The following is an 18592-nucleotide window of genomic DNA, read 5'->3' as shown; positions in this document are numbered from 1 at the left end:
CATTTCATTTCCTTTGCAGTCATGGAAGCCAAAGCTCTGATGGGAGCAGAGTGCCGTGTGTGCAACTCCTATGTGAAGGTGGGTGCTCCTGGGGCTTTGCTCAGGGACCTTTGTGCTTTTTGGGGGACAATTTTGGGGTTGGTTCCTCCAAGCTTGCTCTGCACTGTTCTTCCCTTCCCCTCCTTTCTCCATCCTGCTCTGGAAGAGCATCCCCAGCATGCAGGGACAGCTCGTGGGTTTTGTTGGCAGTGTCTGGGTGAAGCAGAAAAGGGGAGGGCAGGACCCTGCTGAGGGCTGTGCCAACCATTCCTTGCAAGAACCCCCCAGAGGGTGCCCCAGGCTTGCTGGGGGTGTCTGCTGGCACAGGGTGGGTGATGCTGGGATGGGCACAGTGCAGGAGGCAGCTCCTGACAGGGCTGTGGGTCAGACCCAGCCAGCCACACTCGTGTGCATCACTCCTGATTGTTCTGCTCTGTTCCCTCCCTCCCCTGCCCCGAGGGGTTTGAAATGCAATTACCTGGCAGGAGAAGGGTGGGGTGATCCCAGCCAGCCTTAGCATGGGCTCAGCAGGATCTTTGAGCTCAGCCATCCATCCCAGTGCCTGTGCCAGTGTCCTGCCAGGGCAGCTGGGGTGTGCTCTGGGAATGTTAACCCTGCTTGTTTTCCTCCCAAAGATGTCCATTGTGCCAGATGCTGGCTGCAAGTGCAGGCAGAAGACGAAGACAGTGCCAGACAGCAAAAACCCTGTGTTCCATGAGCACTTTGTGTTGTGAGTATGGCAGGGCAGGGGCAGCTCTGGGCCATCCCCGTGTCACACAGAGCCCGTGCCACTGTCCCAGGGCTCCCTCCCCACGCCACAGCCCTGTGTTTGCTTCTGCTTTGTGATCTCTAATAAACACTGAGCACGCCTGAGCAGCCCTGCTGCTGAGATGAGGAGTGACAGACATTATTCTGCTGCTTTTTGTGGCTGGAGTGCCTTGAACTTTTGGGCAGAGCTCTCAGCACACCCAGCATGGCACTGCTGCTCCTGCATGCTCTGACCTTCTTGCTGTGCAGGAGTTGGACAAACACACTGCATTTCCAAACCTGGCACCTGCAGTGGTGTGACTGAGGAAGGTAAAAGGGTTTCCTACAGCTCCAGCACGTCTCTGCATGGGGAAGAGTGCATGGCTTAGTGTTTGAGTAGAGCTTGTCCCTGCTGGTGACAGGGGCTGTGCCAGCCCTCTGACCCATGCAGGGCTGGGTTTGGCACAGGGTGCTGCTCTCACTGCATGAATTGGGGCTTGTTCCTTGCATTTATTTACCCTTTGGTGCTGGATGTGTCTTCCTGCAAGATTATTTCCCGCTGAAGCCACGTGAGTGGTGTCCCCACACCTGCCCAGGAGGGGTCCCATCCCCTTGCAGCTGTCAGGGTGAGCAGATTGCTCCTTGGGGAGGTGCTGCAGGGCTCTGTGCAGGGACTGGGGGAGGACACCTGGCTGTGAGGAGGCTGTGGCTGTGAGAGCAGCCCTTTCTGGGTGCTCCTGGGGGGGCTGATGGGCTGTGCCCTCCTGTTACAGCCCCGTGAAGGAGGAGGATGAGCAGAAGCGGCTCCTGGTCACAGTCTGGAACAGAGAGAGCAATTCCAGGTAAGGGGCTGCCAGCTGTCACAGGATCCTTTTCAGCTGGGGCTGCTGTGGCAGAGACCCTGTCCCCTGCCCTGGTCACCCCGTGTGAGCTCCTCCAGGGCCTGAGGGCTGGCCCTGACCTCAGGGCTGCTCTGCTCAAGGCCTTGGGCCTGGGATGTCCCAGCTGGTCACACTCGTGGGCAGCCAGTGCTGGGGAGCATCACGGGCAGCAAACCCTGCCCTTGGCACTCTGCTGGTGCTGCCTGGTGGCCTCCAGCATTTAAACCCCTGTGGCCACTCGTGCCTGCACTGTTGGCCAAAGCCAGGTGGGGCTGGGGTGGCCTGGGACCTGCCCTCCCTGTGGGGACAGTGCAGGGGGGGCACAGGGGGCTGGCACCTTGCAGGCTGTGCTGCCAGCCCAGCAATGCCACCTTGGCCAAGCTCCTGCCAGCACCAGGTGGGCTGGAGGTGACCAGGGGCTCCAGCCCAGCTCCTCCTTGCCCTGCAGGTGTGCTCACACCAGGGGCATGTCCTGGGCACTGCCTGGCACCAGCATGGGCAGGGATGGTTGGGATGAAACGGGATGCCAGGGGGGATCTGGTGCTCCAACAGGCGTTTGCTGACAGTCCCTGAACTCTGGTTTGTCCTGCAGGCAGAGTGAACTCATTGGCTGCATGAGCTTTGGTGTGAAGTCCCTCCTGTCCCCGGAGAAGGTACCTCCGTGTCCCAGTGCAGGCTGTGGGGCTGGGGCAGGGCTGTGGGGCTGGGCCAGGGCTCTTGGGGCTCTCGGGGCTCTCTGGGTGGATGAAAAGGCTTTTCCCATGGTGGGAGAAGGTGCCTGGGGAGTTCCCTGCTCCCATTCCCAGTGTGAGGCTGGGGCTGGTGTGGGTGCCGGGGTGATGGGGAGGCTGTTCAAGCAGGGATCCTGGCACAGGGGGTGTCAATCCCTTTGGCAGGGGCACAGAGTGGCAGCGACTGGGGGTGCACAGAGCTGTCCCTCCCCCCCAGTTTGCAGGGGGGGGACACAGGACATGGGGCCAGGCTGGCACGGGTCACATGTGACCCGTGGGACACACTCAGGAGTCTGCCCGATTCCCAGCAGTGTGCTGATGGGCACAGGGCAGCCACAGAGGTTTTTATGGCTGTTCCTGCAGGAGTTCTGTGCCAGAATCCCCGGCCCTGCTGCCGAGGGTTTGGTCACAGTGCTGCTGCCCCAGCCTGGCTGCTGCTGGTCAGTACAGCCGGCTCTGCTGCCCGGGCAGGGCTCACAGCGAGCGCCGCAGCCTGGGAACGCTCCATCCCGGGGGAATGCTCCATCCTAAGGGAGCTCTTCATCCTAGAGGAATGCTCCATCCCGGGGGAATGCTCCATCCTAAGGGAGCTCTTCATCCTAGAGGAATGCTCCATCCCGGGGGAATGCTCCATCCTAAGGGAACTCTTCATCCTATGGGAGCTCTTCATCCCAAGGAAATGCTCCAGCCCATGGGAATGCTCCATCCCAGTGCCCAGTTCTGTCCCTGGGCAGCAGAATGTCTCAGCAGGCTGCAGGGGTTTCATGGAAGCATTAATACATCCCCTGAGCTCACAGAGTCACAGATTATCTCCACGGGGATCATTAAGTCCAGCTCCTGCACAGACAATCCCACCCAGTGCCTGACGGCGTTGTCCAAAAGCTCCCTGATTTTTTAAAGTTTCAAAGCTGAGGTGTGGATGTTTTCTGCATAGCAGGACACAAAAAGGAGCTGGTGGTGGTCTCCTGAGAGGTGGGTGAAGCATGACCTCCTCTGAAATTTGGACAAATGAGGTGCAGCTTTTTAAAAAGTTTGGTGCTCACAGGGTCTCAGCACGGCTGAGATGAGGTCCTGTGCCCTGGCTGCTGCATGATCCTGCTGGATATCCCTCTGAAAACCTGGAATCTGCTGGATATCCCTCTAAAAACCTGGAATCTGCTGGATATTCCTCTAAAAACCTGGAATCTGCTGGATATCCCTCTAAAAACCTGAAATCTTGGTGCTTCAGTAAGATCCTGGAGTCTTGGTGCTTCAGTGTTGCTCATTCCCCCTTTCAGGGAGGATGGAATTTTGGCAGTGGCTGAGCAGGACTGTGGGCTGTGTGTGTGTGAGCAAATCTGGGCACCTCTGGGGCTGTAGCTGGGGCAGCTCCTGCCCTGGATGGGTGCAGGGGGCAGAGCAGCTGCCCTGCATGCACATCTGCCCTGCATGCACATCTGCTCTGAAGCACATCTGCTCTGAAGCACATCTGCCCTGATGCACAGCTGCTTCCCTCCCCACAGGAGATCAGTGGCTGGTATTATCTCCTCGGGGAGGACCTGGGCAGGACCAAGCACCTGAAGGTGGCCATGAGGAGGCTGAAGCAGAGCTCAGGTGTGTCCCAGCACAGGAATGTCCCAGGGGTGTTGGCAAGGCTTGCAGGAGCAGTCACTGCTGTGTCTGAGCCCGTGTGTGGAGCAGCCCCAGCCCCATTCACCCTGTGGGCTCTGCTCTGCCCTGTGGGCACTGCTCTGCCCTGTGGTGCTCAGTGGGCCCTGGCATCCCAAAATCTTTGTGGGGTGGGGATTTTGGCTGGTTCAGCAGTCCCTGCTCTCCCATTCAGCCTCACTTCTGGAGCTCTTTGGGCACCCCAGCCCTGCAGCCATGTCCCTCTCTCTCTTGCTTGGCTTGTCCTCATGCTGCCTCCTGCCTCTCAGACTTGGGGCTCATTGCTGTGGCCACTCTCTCTTTGTCCCTGGGGTCTGGGCTGGATGTTTGGGGGCTTTTTCTGCTGCCTTGGTCTTGCCAGGGATGGAGGACCAGAGGCTGGCACAGGTCAGGGTGGGCAGCAGTGCCTGTCCCAGGTGTGCCTGGGGGGATGTGCCCATGCCATGTAAAGGTCCATGTGCAGTGTGGGCTTGTCAGATGTGCTGTCACACTCATGGGGACTTTTCCTTTTTAAAAAAATGTTTTAAAAATCATTTCAGAAGTCAAGCCAGGAAGTCAAGGTGCAGCCCAGGAGAGCCAGGACGCTGTGAGCCTGCAGCAGCTGAAGGTGGGTGTGACAGGGCTGTGACCCACAGCATGGGGAACATGTGGGGTCAGTGCCTGCCTGAGGGGTTTTCAGGGAACCAAGGTGTGGTGGTGTGCACTGGGGTCCCAGGTTGAGGGAAGAGATGAGAATGTTGACTCCATGTTTCAGAAGGCTTGATTTATTATTTTATGATATATTAAAACTATACTAAAAGAATAGAAGAAAGGATTTCATCAGAAGGCTGGCTAAGAATAGAAAAAGAATGATAACAAAGGCTTGTGGCTCGGGCTCTGTGTCCAAGCCAGCTGACTGTGATTGGCCATTAATTAGAAACAACCACATGAGACCAATCCCAGATGCACCTGTTGCATTCCACAGCAGCAGATAACCATTGTTTACATTTTGTTCCTGAGGCCTTTCAGCTTCTCAGGAGGAAAAATCCTAAGGAAAAGATTTTTCAGAAAACATCCTGGCTACACCAAGGGACAGTGTTTTAGTGGGGTTGATGCTGGGATGAGGGAGCTCTGTCACCTCCCTGTCACACCATGGCTGTCACAGGCAATTTGTTACCCCTGCCAGGCCCCAGCTGGTGATTTGGGTGCTGACCCCCATTGCCCCAGGGATCTCCTGTTTTCCAGAGTATTCCCACTCCAGCCAAAGCCCCAGCAGTGCCTGGGCTGGCAGGGCTGGGCTGGCAGGCTCCTGCCCCATCCCACGGGCCCTGCCCGGTTCTGTGGCTCCTTGGACACGTCTGCTCCTCTCCTCCTTCCAGGACCGTGTGCTCTGGGAAGGGAAAGGCCCACGGTGGAGCCTGGGTGATTTATAGGAGAGGCAAGGATGGGAAATGGGAACACAAACACATGGTTTGCATCGGAAACGGGGCTCGGGCGGCCCCGTGATTTATCTGTGCCGAATTCCGCCCTTCCCCGCGCTTCCCTCAGCTGCATTTGCAGTTATTTGTTTTACAGCGCAGGGCTGAGCAAGACAAACAAAGCCAGCGCCCCTCTCCTCCCTTCCTCTCCGGCAGTCGCCTCTGGCTTGAGCAGAGCTGGCTGGGAAGGAAAGCTGCTCCTCCTCCTCCAGCCCCAGCCTGGCACTGTGGCTGCCCTGACAATGCTCTGATGGCTCTGCCACCATGGCTCTCCTGGCAGTGCTGAGGCTCCTCAGCTCCCTGCCTGGCCCTGCCACCCTGGTTACTGTGCAGGAGAACCTGGATTTTGGGTTCCCTCCAGCCTTCCCTCCTTTATCATCCCCCTGTAGGAGTGTGGAAGGTGTTCTCTCCTGTTGGAACCCCATCTCCCAACTCTGGCAGAGGGGCAGCTGAGCCCTGCTGCTGCCTGTGCTCAGAGCTCCTCTTGGCCTTTAATTCCCAAATTCCACCATGGATGCAGCTCAGTTGACCTCGGTGCTTCCCCCTCGGTGACTTTGTGAGCACAAAGCACAGGGACGTGCATATCCTCTGGGTCTGTGCTTTCAAAAACAAACTTTTTCTTGGTTTTTTTTTTTTTTGCTTCTACTAACCCAAACCTCTGATTTTTTTATGAGTGTGGAGTCATGTCCTTCATGGAGTGAGGCTCTCACAGCCAGTCCTGTGAAACGCCGCTCAAACATCCTCCAAGTGTTTGTGAGAACGTCGCAATAACAAAGCGCTCCGTGCGCCCCAAGAATGCCACGGGAACAAAAGCCACATCAACAGAGCTGGGACTGGGGAATACTAAAGAGTTGACAGGAATTTTAATATAAAACTCTCTCCCTTCCTCGTCAGTGAGGGCTTTCAGGAAGCCTCTGGCTTATCGTGGAGCGGCATACAGCGCTCGCAGGGGCCGGGGAGGTGAAAGGTGGCTTCCTGCCATTCTTCTCGGGAGCTGGGTTCCCATGGGCGGTCATGCCAGCGTGACTGGGGCTCCTTCCAGAGCCAGCAGTCCGGGAGAGCCGCGGGAGCTGCGGGGTTTTCATGGGCTCGGGGGGCACAGCCATGAACCGCTTCCATGGGCTCTGCAAGGTGTGCTCGGAGCCGCGGTACCGGCAGGTCTGTATCCCTGCACCCACCCTGGGGCTGATCCCTGAGAGCCTGGCAGATCCCTGAGAGCCTGGGAGGTCCCTGAGAGCCTGGCAGATCCCTGAGAACCTGGCAGATCCCTGAGAGCCTGAGAGATCCCTGCCAGCCTGGGAGATCCCTGAGAGCCTGGCAGATCCCTGAGAGCCTGGCAGATCCCTGAGAGCCTGGCAGCTCTCTTGCCATGGCTGGATGTGAGCAATGGATTTGTAGGGTTGGATATAGGGAATGGATTTGTAGGGGCTGGATGTGGTGAATGGATTTGTAGGGCTGGATATGGGGAATGGATTTGTAGGGCTGGATGTGGGGAATGGAATTGTAGGGCTGGATGTGGGGAATGGATTTGTATGGTTGGATATAGGGAGTGGATTTGTAGGGGCTGGATGTGGTGAATGGATTTGTAGGGCTGGATATAGGGAATAGATTTGTAGGGCTGGATGTGGCCAATGCATTTGTAGGGCTGGATATGGGGAATGGATTTGTAGGGCTGGATGTGGGGAATGGAATTGTAGGGCTGGATGTGGGGAATGGATTTGTATGGTTGGATATAGGGAGTGGATTTCTATGGCTGGATGTGGGCAGGCAATGGATTTGTAGGGCTGGATATAGGGAATGGAATTGTAGGGCTGGATATAGGGAATGGATTTGTAGTGCTGGATGTGGCAAATGGATTTCTATGGCTGGATGTGGGGAATGGATTTGTAGGGCTGGATGTGGGCAATGGATTTGTAGGGCTGGATGTGAGGAGTGAATCTGTAGGGCTGGATGTAGCCAATGGGTTTGTAGGGCTGGATGTGGGGAGTGGATTTGTAGGGCTGGATATAGGGAATGGATTTGTAGGGCTGGATGTGGCCAATGCATTTGTAGGGCTGGATGTGGGGAATGGATTTCTATGGCTGGATGTGGGGAATGGATTTGTACGGTTGGATATGGGGAATGGATTTTTAATGGCTGGATGTGAGGAATGGATTTATAGGGCTGGATATAGGGAATGAAATTGTAGGGCTGGATATAGGGAGTGGATTTGTAGTGCTGGATGTGGCAAATGGATTTGTAGGGCTGGATGTGGGGAATGGATTTGTAGGGCTGCACGTGGGGAATGGATTTGTAGGGCTGGATGTGAGGAGTGAATCTGTAGGGCTGGATGTAGCCAATGGGTTTGTAGGGCTGGATGTGGGGAATGGATTTCTATGGCTGGATGTCGGGAATGGGTCTGTAGGGCTGGATATGGAGAATGGATTATGTAGGGCTGCATGTGGCAAATGGATTTGTAGGGCTGCATGTGGTGAATGGATTTGTAGGGCTGGATGTGGGCAATGGATTTGTAGGGCTGCATGTGGGGAATGCATTTCTGTGGCTGGATATGGGGAATGGATTTGTAGAGGATCCTTAAAGCTTGACAGAAAGCTCACATAGTATATAAACTTAGAGATAAGAAATGCTGGTGTAGAAATGTCATGGAATAGGACAGACGTTGTGAGAGGAATGGAGCTAGAAATAAGTTTCAAAGCATGGCCTTGTAAATAAGACTGGATACTTTGGAGAAATAGAACTATGAAAGATGCATTGTAGTGGGGCCCATGAAGGATAATTTTAGATAATTGGCTTTGAGGCATTTACAGCATGGTGTGGCAAAAAGTTGATAGGCCAAGAAACACTTATAATGTATTGTAATTAAGAAATAATTAGCTTCTGTTTGTGATGGTGTGTATTATAACATCTCTATTGTCTCACCCTTCACATGAGACTGAAAATGGAATAAAAGTTTTTAAAATGCCTCTCAATTGCCCCATCTCTGGGTCAGAAAAGGGCATAACCTGACAAATGGACTCTGTGGGTGCTGTTTGTGAGGCGTTGACTTGATATTGTTACAATTTGTAAATTACAGTGAGGGTAGAAGGAAAGCATCTTCACATGGGTGCCTGTGGCTCATCTCTGCTTGTTGCTGCAGTGGAGAAATGGGCAGGGAGGGGTGCTTTTTAAATATATATAAATTATTAAAATATAGAAATACATGCAAATATAAAAATAAATTTATTGTACAGCTTGCAGGTAGCATGCTGACGGTAACAGTGGTGAGCTGCAAGGTATTGTCTTAATTTCCCCCTTATTAGAGAAGAAGCAGAAGCTCTTTTAAAATTATTTTAGTGTTTTTGGGAGCCCCCAGCACTTGTTTCCTGTGAGTAGCTCACTGTGCTGGTTCCAGTTCTCCCAGTGCACAATGCCAGCTGCTGCTTTTCCATGTGCAGGTCCCATTCTCCTGCATTTCAAATAAATATTCTCTCTGTGGTCTGGACTGGGATTCCCAGCTCAGGGTCAGCTTCTCCCTGTGCTCCTGAGCTCATGGTTCAGGTTATTCCAAAGCTGCTGTGGGGGACAGCAAACACTGGGAATTACAAAAGCTGCAGAATTCCAAACCCAACTGCCCCCTCCTTGCCAGGGCTGTGGTGACCATCTGGTGCAGGAAAGCTGCTCTGCCTTGGCTGGATAACAACTGACTCTGCCTTGTCTCTTAGAGCTCCTTAAGTCTTTATTTGGAAAATTTCCTCTGCGTTTTTTGGCAAAGTTTGGGTACATCAAGCCTCCCCAGCCACCTCCCAGCTCGTGGCAGATGCTCATAGTTCTTTAGTTTCTGTGCATGGCAGCAAAAATGGGCAAAAATGGGCAAAAAATGAGCAATGACTGCCTGTGATAGCCGTGGTGGTGGGAGGTGAGGAGCATCAGCAGGGAGAAGTGGCACAGGGCAGGTGGGGGGCAAGGTCAGCCAGCTCAGGGAGGAGTGGGAGATCTGACACAGGGAAAACCTTGGGCTGGGAAATGCCTGTGGAGTCTCTGTGGTGGGAGAGATGCTGGGCTGGCTCCTGAGGTGTTGGAGATGAAATTGTAGGATCTGGAATATCCTGAGCTGGAAGGGACTCACAGGGACCACGGAGTCCTGGTTCATTCAAAGGTGCAGTGCCACCTCGTTGAGGAACCAGCAAACTCCAGAGAGAAAAATAGTGCAATGGGACTGGATCTGTGTTTGGTCCTGCCAGGGCAAGCCAGTTTCTCTTTTGAAGCCTGATTTTGTGCTGAGCAATCACACAGGGACAAGGTGCAGGGAAATGAAAGGAGTGAGGAACAATATCACCCCCTTGGCAACTTCTGCTGAAGTCCTCATCTTCCTTCTGCCTGTTTGTTCTCAAAATAATACAGGTCAGATGTAGGATTTGTAATTTTCTTTGCTCTGTCAGTAAAACAAGCATCTTGACTGATGTCTTGGGGGCTAATCAGGTATTTAGAGGATCTGTCACGCTGAGCTGCTGCTGGAAGCCAACATCAAAAAATAAGGATAATTTTATTAATAAGCTCAATGCTCCTCGAATCAGGGGGAGAAATGAGCCTAAATCAACTCAGCATCTATCCTCTGCAAACTCAGTGAGGGAAAACACTCTCAGCCCAGGGAAGGGGTGATGCACACAGATGTCTGGAGGACAGGAGCGTGCTGAGCTCCCTCCGGAGCAGGGGAGTGCTGCTATTTCTGTATTCTCCAACAGGAAATGAAATGTTTAAGTGATTTGCTTAGAGAAGTCAGTGTCAGGGCCAGACTGCCAGGTTTTCCTTTCCAATGGCTCCTCAGACCTTTCCTTACACTTGGGAGGGCTGGGAGCAGAGTGTGTGCTAAACAAACACTCCTGTGGTGTTCCAGAGAGCCTTGGCTCCATCTGGCACTGCCTTTAGCCCCCATTCCACCCTGGGGGTGTCAGGGACAGCCCTTCCCCGTCTCCAATGCCATGTGCCAGCATTGCCAGGGCTGTGGGGCAGTGTGGGAGGGATGATCACAGCCAGTGGCTGCTCTCCCACCTGACAGGTGTCTCCCTGCAGATCACCATCCCTCGGGGCACTGACGGCTTTGGCTTCACCATCTGCTGCGATGCCCCAGTCCGTGTGCAGGCTGTGGACTCTGGTAAGAGACTGGATCCTTTCCATCCCTCTTGATCTGAATCAATTCTTGCTCCTTTTTTGCTTCCCAGGCTGTGGACTCTGGTAAGAGACTGGATCTTTTCCATCCCTCTTGATTTGAATGAGTTCTTGCTCCTTTTTTGCTTCCCAGAGCTGGTTGTGATTCTGGAGCTCCCACGCCTCGCAGGACTCTGGGTACCTCCAAGAAACTTCATTAGATGAATTCTCTGTTGCCTCTAATGAGGTCAGAGGCCCCTGGGTTAGCAGTGTGTCACTATTTTGGCAATGTTTTGCAGTAATTTGCAGAGATTTTGTTACCTTCCCTCTCCAACCTGAGAACTGTCTGGGTGGGTGACCTTCAGAAATCATTTGAGAGGAAAACAGGTCAGAGGGGATCAGGACTGTGGGAATCCTCAGTTCCCTGAACAGAACCTCTTGCTGTGGACCTGTGGGATGGACTGGTGTCTCCAGTGTGCTCTGCTGCTCCCCATTGCACCCCAGGAAACATGGGGATTGCATGCAGTAGCTCTGAGGGAGCACTGCTGGCTCTGTCCTGGTGCTCTGTGTGTGGATGTGCTCCAAGGTGAAGCTCCAGGTTGGCTGACCCCATTTCATTTTCGGGTGTGGGTGTCAGATGGGGTTTGGGGCAGTGAGGGCTGCAAGCTGTAGGGCTCTCTGGGGGTCTCCAGGGCTTCTCCTTCCCCTCCCATCACCCTCCTGCCTGGCAGTGACTGGAATTTGTCCCTCTCAGGTGGCCCAGCAGAGAAGGCAGGGCTGCAGCAGCTGGACACGGTGCTGCAGCTGAACGAGCAGCCTGTGGAGCACTGGAAATGTGTGGAGCTGGCACATGAAATCCGGTGAGTGCTCCCCAAAAACCCCAGGGCAGGGAGAGCACTGAGGGACTGAGGGAAGGGGAAAGATCTGAGGGATGCAGGACACTGGGAAAGGATTCCCTGGAGGAGAAGGAAGGATACAGGAAAGGATTCATTGGAAAGGAAGGATGCAGTAAAGGATTCCCTGCAGAAGGAAGGATGCAGGAAAAGATTCCCTGGAGAAGGAAGGATGCAGAAAAGGATTCCCTGGAGGAGAAAGAAGGATGCAGGAAAGGATTCCCTGGAGGGGGAAGGATGCAGGAAAGGATTCCCTGGAGGGGGAAGGATGCAGGAAAGGATTCCCTGGAGGAGAAGGAAGGATGCAGGAAAGGATTTCTTGGAGGAGAAGGAAGGATGCAGGAAAGGATTTCTTGGAGGAGAAGGAAGGATGCAGGAAAGGATTCCCTGGAGGGGGAAGGATGCAGTAAAGGATTCCCTGGAGGGGGAAGGATGCAGGAAAGGATTCCCTGGAGAAGGAAGGATGCAGGAAAGGATTTGTTGGAGGAGAAGGAAGGATGCAGGAAAGGATTCCCTGGAGGGGGAAGGATGCAGGAAAGGATTCCCTGGAGAAGGAAGGATGCAGGAAAGGATTCCCTGGAAAGGAAGGAAGGACGCAGGACAGGATTCCCTGGAGGGGAAGGAAGGAGAGGCTGGGGAGCACGGGAGAGGGGCAGGGGCTTTGGAGGGAGGAAGCTGCAGGGCTGGGTGCAGCACACGGGGCTCCAGCCCTGATTTCCCCACCCATCTGTGGCAGGAACTGTCCCTCGGAGATCATCCTGCTGGTGTGGAGGCTGGTGCCGCAGGTGAAGCCGGCCCACGAGGCCATGCCCCGCCGCTCCTCCTGCAAATCCGCCTACGACCTGCAGTCCCCGCCGCAGAAGCGGGAGAAGAGCGGCCCCGCGCAGGCCGAGCAGCGCCGCAGCTGCCACATCCTGTACGATGGCACCGAGGGGCTGGGGCTGCACACCTGGGACAGGTACACGGAGCTGGGCAAGCGGGGCCCGAACACCCTGCCCGCCCTGTCCCGGGTGCCCTCGGCTGCCGACCAGAACTACATCATCCTGGCGCCGCTGAACCCCGGCAGCCAGGTACGGCTGGGGCTGTGCAAGGCCCGGGGTTGCAGCCTCTGCTGGGCTTGCTTCAGCCTTATCCAGCATCAGCTCTAAATGCTTGCCCGTTTTACAAGCCACACCTCTGTCCCCTTTCACTGTTTTCCTAAAGCATTTTCCTGCTGCCTCCCCTCAGGGCTCACCCAGGGGTGTGGGGAGTGTTCCAGAGAGCCTTGGCTCCATCTGGCACTGCCTTTAGCACCCCTTCCATCCATTACCTGTGGGGCTCACAGTCACAGCCCACTGTTTTGTTCCCACTTCACAAGACCACACTGTCAGTCACTGCTCTCATTTTCTGCTGCAAAAATGATTTCCCCCCCTCTCTGAATTGCTTTGGCTTGGCTGGGTTTGGCATTTACCTCTGTTCTGGCTGTGTCACTGTCCCTGAGGCCTGCTGCAGGTGACCGTGTTCCCACTGCATGAGACCATACTGTCCTTCACTGCTCTCATTTTCTGCTGCAAAAATTATTTTTTCCCCTTTCTGAAGTGCTTTGGCTGGCTGAGTTTGGCACGTTACCCTCTGTAGCTGTTGTGTCACTGTCCCTGGGGCCTGACCGTGTCCCTGTCTCTGTCCCCACAGCTGCTGAGGCCCGTGTACCAGGAGGACAGCACCGCTGTGGGTGAGTGTGCCTGGGCTGGGACAGCTGCTCAGGGCACCCAGCTGGGCCTCCTGGCACCACCAGCTCCCTGTGCCAGCCCTGCAGAGCTGGGCTTGAGGGCAGGAGCAGCCCAGGGGCTTTGGGATCACTGAACCCAGAATCAGAGGGGAGCTGGGCACGGGGTGAGCCTCACATGAGGGGTTGGGGGAGCTCTCAGAGGGTTCTGATGGTGGGGATCTCCCAGGGCAGGGTGAGAGCTCTGAACATCCTGCTTCCCACGTGTTCTCCTCGTCCATGAGGCCTTGCTGGGAGAGCTGATCCCCTGCTCTGAGGCTCCTGCAGTGCCCCAGGAGTAAGGGTGGCTGTGCCTCACATCAGTGCCAGCAGCTGTGCCATATTTGGGGAATATTCAAGCCCAGGGATGCTGCAAAGTCTCTGGGCCAGCTCTCCTCAAAAAACCTTTGAAACATAGGCTCATAACACAAACCACAGCTGTGAGAGGTGTGTGTGGGAGCTCCCTGGGGATGGTTGGACTGTGGGAAGAGTGGCCTGAGGTGGTGGCAGGGCTGGGCACTGCAGGAATCCAGGTCCATGTGGAAATCCCCCCTGTCTGCTGATGGATTTGGGAGCTTTGGGAGGCTGTGCTCGCCCTGGCCTGGCTGGGTGCCCTCAGGATGAGCTGAGCTCCTGGAGGATGTGAACCCCTCAGCATTCCCTGTCTGGCAAACTTGGTGCTGTCTCTGAGGTGGGGCTGTGTCCAGAGACAGCCCAGAGTGGGGCTGGCAGAGCCATGGGGCAGTGCTGGGGGGCAGGAGGGAGCACTGAGAGCCAGGCCCCCCTGCCTTGGGAGCTCCCAGCCCTGGAGCTCTGCACCAGGAGAATTTTCCACTCTCAGCTGCAGGGGATGTTTTGTTCTGTGGATAATTGCAGCTCTTTCCTGCTGTTTGTGGGTCCTGTGAAAAGATGAGCTGGACCACGGGGACTTGTTCTTACAGTGGGGTGGGATTTGAAAGGCTTGGGCTTCTTCCTGTAGCAAATTTTGGATTTTTATGGATTTGTTTTTAATTATTTAATGTTAAGTTCAGAGGGAGGGAGGTATCAGTTAGCCTGAGCAGGGATGAAGTGTGGCAGCACAGAGCTGACATTTGGGTGTGTTTCTGTGCCAGGACCTGTGCAGGTGATTGTTTCCTCTGATAGAACGAGGTGATTTAGGGATAAGAGCAAAAGCAAATCCTGAACAGCCCAGACAGATCTTATCTGGCCTGTGCTGAGCTGTCTCTTGAGCTTTGATGTTATCTGCCAGTGCAACCAGGAAAAAGGGAAAAGGGAAAATGTCAGGGTTAATGCACTTAGAGGTGGAAACAAGCTCTGAGGTCATGAGGGTGCCCCCAGCAGAGGCAGCTGCTCCAGCCAGCAGTAAACAGCCAAGCTGGCTTCCCAGCCCAGACTGGCTGCTCTGCTGCCTTTATCTGGGAGTAAATGTGCTATTTCCTAATGCTTAATGGAATATGTAATGCTGGGCAGCTTTGTGTGTTTGCTTTGGACCAGACCTTATCTGCCCTGGGCCACAGTCAGGAGTGTTTTGGCTCATTTCTGCCTGGGAAGGTGCTGGGCATCCCTCACTGTGCCAGGGTAAAGGCTCTGGGTGGGAGCAGGAGCTCCAGAAGCTCTGGGGTGGGACCAGAAGCTCTGTGGTGGGAGCAGGAGCTCCAAAAAGCTCTGTGGTGGTAAAAGGAGCTCCAGAAGCTCTGGGGTGGGAGCAGGAGCTCCAAAGGCTCTGTGGTGGTAAAAGGAGCTCCAAAGGCTCTGTGGTGGGAGCAGGAGCTCCAAAGGCTCTGTGGTGGTAAAAGGAGCTCCAAAGGCTCTATGGTGGGAGCAGGAGCTCCAGAAGCTCTGTGCTGGGAGCAGGAGCTCCAGAAGCTCCAGGGTGGGAGCAGCAGCTCCAGAAGCTCTGTGGTGGGAGCAGGAGCTCTGGGGTGGCTGCAGGGAGGGAAGGAGAGGTGCTGGGGTCCCCAGGGAGCTGCAGGAGGGATGCTCATTCCTGTTCCTGGGACATCCCTGTGGGGGAGAAGGAGAATGCTCCAGCTCCTCACCTGGATGTGTTCAATCCCAGGGGAGAGCTCTGCCTGCAGCCCCAGGCTGGCTCAGTTCATCAGCTACAGGAGGAGGGAGGAAGGAAATATTGGTTGATTTTTCAGTGGGGCTCCTTCTGAAGGTGTGAATTTTGGTTAGAGAGCCATGCAGCTCCTGTTGGATCTGTTGCCTGTGAGTTTTAGGGCAGTTTTAGGTTACTGGTCTGGGGTGGGAGGGTGCAGGAGGAAGGCTCCTGTAATCCTCCTTTGGGTGAGGATAACTCTCCTCAGGGAAGAGGGACAGACTGAAAGCCAGTGAGGCTGCTTGGGCCTTTTCCAGCCCAGAATGTAATGCTGACAAACAGAGGATGATGTGATGCCAGCCTCATGAACAGTGAGCTCATCCTTTATAAATACACCCAATGTCTGAGGAGCCACTGCTGGCAGCAGCAGGGATTGATCCAGCCATGAGTGTTTGTGACTCCTGCCTCTTTCTCTGACACCTCCAATCCCAGCATCTCCTGAGAGCTGTCATTAACCCACTGCCCCATGGCATGGCATTCCTGCACTTTGCTAATTCCATGCCCACAATGCAGAGCAGGCAGGGCTTGTGTGGATAAAAATGTTGAAGTTCCTCTCTTGGAGCCCCTTTAGGCCCTGGCAGGGGCTCTGAGCTCTCCCTGGAGCTTCTCCTCTCCAGGTGAGCACCCCCAGCTCTGCCAGCCTGGCTCCAGAGCAGAGGCTCCAGCCCTTGGAGCATCTCAGATGTCTCCTCTGGACTCATCCAGCAGCTCCAGGTCCTTGCTGGGCTGGGACCCCAGGGTGGGACAGAGCCCTGCAGGGGCAGACTCGGAGGGCAGAGCCCTGGTGGGATGTGCTGGCCTGAAGCAGAGCTTGCTGTGCCCTCCCTGGGGTCTGTTTGTACCTTCCCAGCTGTGTCTGTGCTGCTGGTGGCACCCACTGGAGTCCTCAAGCCACCAAGCAAACAGCCCTGGAACAAACCCACCCAGGGGCCTCTTGTTTGCTGTGACAGTGTTCTCAGGGGTTCTTGGATGAGGAAGAGATGAGGATCTGACTCCGTGTTTCAGAAGGCTGATTTATTATTTTATGATATATATTACCTTAAAACTATACTAAAAGAGTAGAAGAAAGGATTTCATCAGAAGGCTGGCTAAGAATAGAAAAGAATGATAACAAAGGTTTGTGGCTCAGGCTCTGTGTCCAAGCCAGCTGACTGTGATTGCCCATTAATTAGAAACAACCACATGAGACCAATCCCAGATGCACCTGTTGCATTCCACAGCAGCAGATAATCATTGTTTACATTTTGTTCCTGAGGCCTTTCAGCTTCTCAGGAGGAAAAATCTTAAGGAAAGGATTTTTTATAAAAGTTGTCTGCGACAGTTTGCCATTAGAAACAATGGATCAGTGCTGTTATTCCTTGAATCCCTGGGACTCCTGGGTAGCTGAGTGCTGCCTGTCCCTGCAGCTCCTGGCCCCAGCATCTCCCCAGGGTTCCCAAGCCCTGCTCCAGCCTGGGAGAGCAGGACTGAGCTGGAGTGACAGAGCTGGAGCTCCCTCCTCATCCTGTGTTTCCTTCTGCCTCCTGTGTCCATCCAGGGAATGGCTCCAAAGGGAAATCCCACACGGGCTCTGGGAGGAAATCCAGGCTGATGAAGACTGTGCAGAGCATGAAGAGCTCTGGGAACTACCAGAACTGCACCATCGTGAGGCCTCACATCCCCCATTCCTACGGCACCTACGTGACCCTGGCCCCCAAAGTGCTGGTGTTCCCCATCTTTGTGCAGGTCAGTGGGTGTGCTCAGTGCCCAATCTCACCCCAAAGTGCTGGTGTTCCCCATCTTTGTGCAGGTCAGTGGGTGTGCTCAGTGCCCAATCTCACCCCAAAGTGCTGGTGTTCCCCATCTTTGTGCAGGTCAGTGGGTGTGCTCAGTGCCCAATCTCACCCCAAAGTGCTGGTGTTCCCCATCTTTGTGCAGGTCAGTGCAGCCTCAGGGCCCAATCCCAGCTCCAGGGAGTGTCCAGCTGGGCATCCATGCCAGGATCTCCCTCCTAGCAGAATCCCTGCCATGCTCAGCTCTCCTCTGGAGCTGGCTGCACTTGGCACAGTGCTGGGCTGACCAGACTGGACAGTGCTGGGGGCTGTCTCAAAGGGAATTGTGTCCTGCCCAAGCAATTCTCTGTTGGATTTTTGTTTCTCCTTTTCAGCTTTCAAATGTGGCCCTTGGTAATTGTTTGGGTCAAGAGAGGTGTCCCAGCTTTTGGGTTTCAGAGATAACTTTGGAATTGCAGATCAGTGTGGTTCTTCTTGATGGTTCTTTGTGCTGTCAGTGTGTGCAAAGGGGTTTTAATTTAGCTGTGGTCACATTAAAATTTGGGCAGCCAGGGCCTCACCATCCTCACAGGGAAGGGTTTCTCCCCAGTATCCCATCCAGCCCTGCCCTCTGGCAGTGGGAGCCATTCCCTGTGTCCTGTCCCTCCATCCCTTGTCCCCAGTCCCTCTCCAGCTCTCCTGGAGCCCCTTCAGGCCCTGGCAGGGGCTCTGAGCTCTCCCTGGAGCTTCTCCTCTGCAGGTGAGCACCCCCAGCTCTGCCAGCCTGGCTCCAGAGCAGAGGACAAGGATTCAGAGCAGTAATGGCTCCACAGGGGATATTCTGCCTCTGCAGGTCCATGAGCTGTTTTAAAAGAACAGCCTTGAATTTGGTGGTGGTAGCTCTAACTCCCTCTGTGTCCTTCATGTGGCCAGAACCCCAAAAATCTCATCTGCTCCATGTATTTTAGCACATTGCTGATGAATCCCTTCCTTTCTGAGCCTGTGGGGAGCCCTTTGTCCTCCTGTGCCAGTGGCAGTGTCACTGCCACCTCAGCCCAGCCTGAAGCCATGGTCCCCATTCCCTGTCCCTCCTCTCTGAGGGCAGTGTGGGCTGGGCTGGAGCTGGGGCTGGTGTCTGATCACCCCCTCCTCCCTATGGCCCCTGGCTGAGCCCTCAGCTTGTGTTGGCAGGAACACAACTGGAACTTTCTGCCTCCTTACTCCCAAAGCTCATCCTGGGTTGTGCCTGGGATTCTGCCCCTTCAGGAGCTGCTTTGTCCCTCTGCAGTGTCACCCTGCAGGGCCTTGTGCAGATCCCTCCTGCTCCCACTCTGCTGCTGCTGCAGGGTTTGTTGTGCACTCAGGACACCTGAACCTGTCCCATTCTCCAGCACTGAGCTGGGTGTGGCACGGGAAGGGACAGGAATTCCTAAAAGTTGCTTTAGGAGTGATGCACACCATCAGGTACAGTGCTGGT

At 54.8% G+C, this 18592-nt stretch overlaps 1 protein-coding gene across 4 annotated transcripts in view; it reads left to right on the top strand.

The window, feature by feature from the left end:
* Window positions 1-18592, top strand: part of RGS3 (regulator of G protein signaling 3) — a 92195-nt gene that overhangs the window by 17039 nt on the left and 56564 nt on the right. Inside the window, exons 4-14 of one of the 4 annotated variants that reach the window (XM_063174416.1) lie at window positions 20-78; window positions 675-769; window positions 1560-1628; window positions 2260-2320; window positions 3901-3991; window positions 4585-4652; window positions 10552-10633; window positions 11381-11486; window positions 12256-12589; window positions 13191-13230; window positions 16902-17089. In XM_063174416.1, coding sequence (XP_063030486.1) covers window positions 20-78; window positions 675-769; window positions 1560-1628; window positions 2260-2320; window positions 3901-3991; window positions 4585-4652; window positions 10552-10633; window positions 11381-11486; window positions 12256-12589; window positions 13191-13230; window positions 16902-17089 — 1193 coding nt within the window. Of the gene's footprint in view, window positions 1-19; window positions 79-674; window positions 770-1559; window positions 1629-2259; window positions 2321-3900; window positions 3992-4584; window positions 4653-6508; window positions 6661-10551; window positions 10634-10703; window positions 10714-11380; window positions 11487-12255; window positions 12590-13190; window positions 13231-16901; window positions 17090-17172; window positions 17282-18592 lie in introns of those variants that run through there. The other 3 variants (XM_063174412.1, XM_063174413.1, XM_063174414.1) reach the window with 3 other exon arrangements.

The sequence above is a fragment of the Melospiza melodia genome, chromosome 22, assembly GCF_035770615.1.
Source record: "Melospiza melodia melodia isolate bMelMel2 chromosome 22, bMelMel2.pri, whole genome shotgun sequence".
NCBI lineage: Eukaryota > Metazoa > Chordata > Aves > Passeriformes > Passerellidae > Melospiza > Melospiza melodia.
This window is presented reverse-complemented; position numbering and strand designations above follow the sequence as displayed.